Here is a 6,000-nt window from a genome sequence, read left to right as displayed (position 1 = left end):
GGGAGCTTGATGTCGCTAAACAACGCATATGCTTACCGGGACCAGAGAACACGTCCGAATTATCCGATTCTACGAATTAACGGGGGTCGAATTAAGAAGCTTTTACTGTATAACCCTTGCACGTTAATTTACGCTGCAGCGCAATCGCCCCCATTTAGCTGCGCAATTGTTTCTGAGATGTGGTAAATTCGCATTCCAACACGACGCGCTTCTTCATTCTCGCTGTTCTGCTCCTCCAAAGATAACCGTCACACAGTTACGAACGGTTTATAATAAACGACCGCTTAGAAAGCAGTTTTTCTCTCATGCGCAAATATGTCGAAGTTGCAAGCACTCCCGCGAAGCACTAAACGTTAGATGTTTGTTGCCCGCGCTGAAAACGCGTGGCACGCACTGTAATGATGTCTCGCAGCGTCCCCGCCGGTCTCACTTAATTGTACACACCGGGTGCCTAATTGAACGTCACAAAGGATAACTGAAGGGCACGTCGCACTAACACGCACGAGCGTGCAATGCAATGTAGGAAGCTTCGAGGCGATGTCAGAGGCCTGAGATTTGAGGCCTGTTGCGAAAGTAATGTCAGGTCGCTGCAAGGTAATTGCGGTGTTAAAAACTGATATTTCATGACTCGAGTAGTAGCTCCGCGGTAGCGTCGCTCGATATATGATACAAAATGCGTAATTAGCTAACACGGGCTAATTGTTTTCGCTGCAACAAATATGATGTCCTGCTATTCTGCACTGACTGAAGTGCTTTGCTTTTTACAAGGTAATTCTGACTTCAGTTTCAGTGGACATACACATACTGACTCCCCAAATAAATGTATACAAAACGAATGCTCGCTACAGAAGATTCTTAAAACTTTTAGGTCCACGGACAATTTCCAGGTTGCTGGAAACGTTGGAAGTGCAACTGCAAGGAACTGAACCGCATTTCTCCGCAACAACTACGCCAGACGCCCTATGTCACTTTTGTTCTTTTTTTCATGTCTTTTTATATCGTTCTATCATTCGCTACTTTTCCTCGAATGCGGTTTTCGAAAGTATTTCATCTTCCCTCGCAGTCGGATAGACCGCGTCGCGTTACAAGTAGCTGCGAGGTGTATGTACAAACATACGCCTACATATTTGACACAGCGTGCGTGTCTTTCTGTGTTTTGGCCTTTTAATTGCCAGGAATACGTTACTGTCGCCTTTCGCGAGGTTACTATGCAGCCATGCACACGCGAGAGCACGCTATAAAGAAGTATAAGTCGTTCGGTACACTTGAGACATATCTACCTCAATGCGATTGCAGTTGACGCTCACACAACCTTGTACTGCGCGGCTCACGTAAATCTCATTAACATATCTGATAGAACAAGTAGACAAAGTGTGCTTCATTCCCGATAAATGCAACAATGATTACACTGGCCACTAGTCACCTGCTTGTCCTTGCATGGTGTTTTAGTGGACCAGTGACACTTAAACTTTTGGTGCTGACAAATAAAACTCATCAAGCTTCGTGCTTTTCTTTTTAGAACACATCTAGTACCGCAGTTGCCAGTTAAACAGCGTTTGTGAGTCAATCGAACAACGGCGACACGGGCGAGTTGGCGGAGTCACACGTGTTGCCTCCTCGATTGTTGTGATGGTGATTGGTCTCGTGGTGATTACCCTGATTATTGTGCTTGTTCTGCGTCTGATTCGCATCGTCGACCCTGGAGACGCGGAGGTCTTCAGGTGACGTCCACCAAGGTCAGGCCAACGAGTTCAAGTGGTTGTCCCTGCTGCCCAGCAACTGTCTGACCGTTCCGCTGCTGCTTCCGCCCCCAGTCGTGCTGCTTCCGGTCGCCTGCGTCTGACAGCGGAGGCACAGCAGGTCCCGGAAGGCGCGCCGGAAGTCGTGGTGGAACGTCACGTAGATGACCGGGTTGAGCGCCGAGTTTGCGTAGCCCAACCACAGGGCGAAGCTGTGCGCCACCTCCGGGAGCGGCTTGCCGCCCAGAGGTCGAACCAGGGCGAGTGCGAAGAACGGGAGCCAGCAGGCCGTGAATGCCGTCAGGATGATTCCTAGAGTGATGGAAGCCTTTCGCTCCCTCAGGACGACCCTCAGGCTCCTGCTGCGGGGTCCGGGCCTTGCCCTGTGTTCGGCTTCGATGACCTTTTTTGCGGCTCTGTGTATCCTCCAATAGACGAACAGCATTACAGCCAAAGGTATGTAGAAGGCGCCTAGCGTCGCGTACAGCTGGTAGGCCAGATGCTGGCATACGAGGCACGTGGGCATGTCGGGTGTGCCGTGCTCGTTCCCCAACACCAGCAGTGGCGGCACGCTGATGAGAGCCGCCAGGAGCCAGACGGCGCCGATGCAGGCCCAGGCTCTTCGCGCCGTTCGCCGGACGCCGTAGGTCAAGGGACGCGTGATGGCCAGGTACCGGTCCACGGAGATCATGCACAGGTTGAGGATGGAGGCGGTGCACGAGGCGACGTCCACGGACACCCAGGCGTCGCACGCCGCTCGTCCCAGGTCCCAGCGGTGGCCCGAGAGCTCGAGGTACATGGCGGGAGGCATGACCAGCAGGGCGACGCAGAGGTCGGAGGCGGCCAGGGAGACGAGGAGGTGGTTCGACGGGTGCCGCAGGCGTCTCACGAGGCAGACGGAGAGGCAGACGAGTGCGTTGCCCACCGCCGTGGCGCCGATGAGCGCGCCCAGGCACAGGGACAAAGCCAGTGCACTCAGCGTGGCGGGGGGAACGGGACACCGCCGGTGATGCCACTGCTTACTCGGGGGTCACTACTTTTCGAGGTCAGGGTATCCTGCGTCAGTGAGAAATAAGAGATCGACAAGTTGCATCACCTCTCTTCTGTGCCTCCGCGACAGCTCAATACGTTATGTATTAACGACTTAGGTAAATAGAAAGAGGGCATTATCGAAGTTTCCTAAACCGACAGGGCTTAGTGAAAGGAAGGGGGAGGAAATTTCAATTTACACCTCTTGAACGTAGCGGCACACCTCAGTGTTCACTCTAGTTTCCTTTCTCTCATCTCCTGACAACCTCCATGTATTTTCATGACTGACATACCGAAAGACAAAGGCAAAAGCGCCTCCGCCTGCCGTATAATTGACACACTCACCACTTCACCCGATGATAAATTTAGGAAATGACGCACTTGTACATCTCATTTCTGTGGTAAGTTGGTTAGATGAAACAGAATTTTTAAAGAAGCTTTAATTACACCAGTGTAAGCAACATTTAATAGATTACATCACCCCGTGGTGGGTGCAGCCGACCTGTAGAGCGCCCTCTTAAGAGAGGCTGTTGCTGCGGCAGCTGTCTTTAAAAAAAAAACATAGTTTCCTTTTGGCCCTTGAGCACAAGGACATAGGCGAGACAGAAATGCTATGCACAGATCGTTAGGTATTTTTAATATCAGCACTTGACAAACAGCCCATACCCACATACTACTTCATGTATCACAGCCGTAGTTTTAGTGTACATATATTTTGCGCATGTTCATAATGGTTCATTTTAGGCCTTTCTGCAGCCACGTTGGATTATCCATTGTATTTCGTTTTCCACTGATAACTCAACGTTCATAGTTTGCGCTCCTTGGCCGCACTCTGTCCAGGCGCTAATAGACGCCATCACATCATCATGCGCGGCTGGCGCAGCGTAGCCTTAGTCCTTTTTGCACCACTATAGGCAACCTAGCTAGCCTAATTCCTTCCCCACGCGTCCAGTAACACCATATACATGTGTCTGGTAGTTCGTTTCCATAATTTGTTGTTATTTCTCTCTCAATCTCTAAAGCATCAGCCAACAAGCGCTGCAGAAACTCGCAGGGATGGACTGATCGACTTGGATAATTGGGCCAAGGCGATTTTTTTTTTTTTTAGTGCAGAGCTTGCCTCGTAAGGAACGTTCTCAAATTTTATTTGCATGTTTCGCGCTACACAAATATCGTAATTTACAGATACTTTAGTATATAATACGGTTCTCGCAGGAAGAGGGGGCGAGGGAACGGGCGGACGGGGGGGGGGGGGCGGTGGATGTAATACATGGGTTATACAAACACATGAAATACCAATACATATAAAAGCATAGTTAAAGGGCAATCGTTGGCAATCATCAATTTTTTCTTTGTCAAGCAACAGGTTGCAACAGGCAGATCATTCGAGAGTTGAATAGACTTACGCGCGCAGAGCATCTCACCAAATGCTACCTTGGTAAACTGAACAAGCGAAAACTAACTAGAGGCAACACAGTCCTGCACAATCGGTCCGTTCGCTAAGAGCAAATTACGTGCACGAGCTATCCGTCTAACATGCAAATGTTATCGCAATGTAATAAACAAAGTATTGTCGTCAAAAGCAGCGCAGGCATGCGCGAATAGCCGCGATGCAGCTTTGAAGCTCGTACACGAAATGGGTTTGTCTGTGCCTGCAAGAACACGGCGCGCAAACTGTCTCATTCCGGCATGACACGAAAGATTGTTCTCTTATGAGCACCGATGCTGTCATATACCGCATCTATTAAGAACGGCCAATGTAAACACGCCGTGAGTCGTAAGCAGTAGTCGGAGCAACGGGGCGATGTGCTGCTTCTCGTCGGCCGCGAGGGAATCTAATAACATGAAGGTTAGTCTTCTGCAAACATTTTTTTCAGCATGCCAATTTCGTCAACCTGAGCAACACGACACACGAAGATAAGTCGGCATTGTCGTTCCTTTCAGGCGCCACACGTTCAGACGTAAGCCCCGTGTGTGAGCATGCGGAGCGCGCTTAGCCTTCTACATGGCGAAAATGCACACGGTGGCCGCTAGATGGCAGCAGATTTTGTATGCGGTCTATAGAGCAGAAGGCCTCTGTCACGGCAGCATGAATTCGCATGATAAGGCCATTCTTCAACACGTCATGGGGGATTGCCCTGCCTTCTTGCATCAGCGCAGTAGGGCCTGACCGCGGCTTCTTACATACGAGGACTGGGTCGCCCCCGTCAACACGAAGCCACGCAGGTGAAGGGGACACTCAGTTGATACGGAGAAGAAACCGGGTGTCCTCATCATTCTGTGAGGCGATTCCTGCTGCCACATATCCAGCGTGAACCAAGCTTCGTCCATTCCCAAAATACTGCGACTTTCCCTAATTTTGCCACAAACAGTAATGGGAGATCAGTATAAAACACTTTATTAGTTCGTGAAATTATGTAAAGGCACAAATATTCCTCCCTTATTGAGGACAATCTTGCCCCCACGCAGATGTTTCATCTAGGCTTAGTCGCATTGCGCTCAGGTGGTCTTTATTTCTCTGTAACAAGCAGCGCAAGTCGGACGCTAACGCAAGACAGAAAAAAGTATGCAGCTCAAACGCTTCTGTCAAGGCATTAATAAGTTACCTTGTGGTGACAAGTGCTTTTCTGGGCTTGCGTTGCTGTTACGTTTGCGCTGTTTGTTAGAATGAAAATAAACCAATTCGCCCAGTATACACTGCTATAATTCATTTCGGTTTCACACCGGCAAGGCACTGGTAGCGGAACTTCCATAGAAGCCCATGTGTCAAGTAGTTGGCGGCTCGTTGCAACAGTCACCATCTACGTGGGGACAACTAAAATCAAGCAAAAAAAAAAAATAAAATGTGACGTCGCAACCGGAAGGGTAGCGACGTCGCGCATTTGCGCCACATGACGCGAGATTGACTTTTTTTTTAGTCGCTGTTCTTTTACTTGTTTTCGATAACTACGCGATTTTATCATGTCCTTGCGGCTCACTAATGGCGTGTGCGAGAGAAAAGGAAGATCAACAGGAAAGATTTGGGAAGCAAGCTTGCTTTATTAGCCTAATAGTGGACTTGCGATGTACACCAAAATAATTTGCAGATAAAAAAAATGTATGATACTAGGGCTCACGAGCAAACAGCGCAACAGTTCAAAAACTCACGTTGTTCAATCGAGGAAAACCACTGGAGCGAGACAGCAGCCGTGAAAGTATCGCTTTGGCAGCCTTACACAGTGCGGCATTTCTT

At 49.4% G+C, this 6,000-nt stretch overlaps 1 protein-coding gene across 2 annotated transcripts in view; it reads right to left on the bottom strand.

Annotated features, from left to right (window-relative positions):
• Nucleotides 1–235: 235 nt before the first annotated feature.
• LOC119373822 (5-hydroxytryptamine receptor 1) overlaps nucleotides 236–6,000 on the bottom strand; it is a 189,222-nt gene continuing 183,457 nt past the window's right edge. For both annotated transcript variants that reach the window (XM_037643884.2, XM_049420304.1), the window contains exon 2: nucleotides 236–2,795. In XM_037643884.2, coding sequence (XP_037499812.1) covers nucleotides 1,738–2,550 — 813 coding nt within the window. In that variant the 5' untranslated portion in view covers nucleotides 2,551–2,795 and the 3' untranslated portion in view covers nucleotides 236–1,737. The remainder of the gene's footprint in view (nucleotides 2,796–6,000) is intronic.

This window comes from Rhipicephalus sanguineus, chromosome 11 (genome assembly GCF_013339695.2).
Source record: "Rhipicephalus sanguineus isolate Rsan-2018 chromosome 11, BIME_Rsan_1.4, whole genome shotgun sequence".
Classification (NCBI taxonomy): Eukaryota; Metazoa; Arthropoda; class Arachnida; order Ixodida; family Ixodidae; genus Rhipicephalus; species Rhipicephalus sanguineus.
This window is presented reverse-complemented; position numbering and strand designations above follow the sequence as displayed.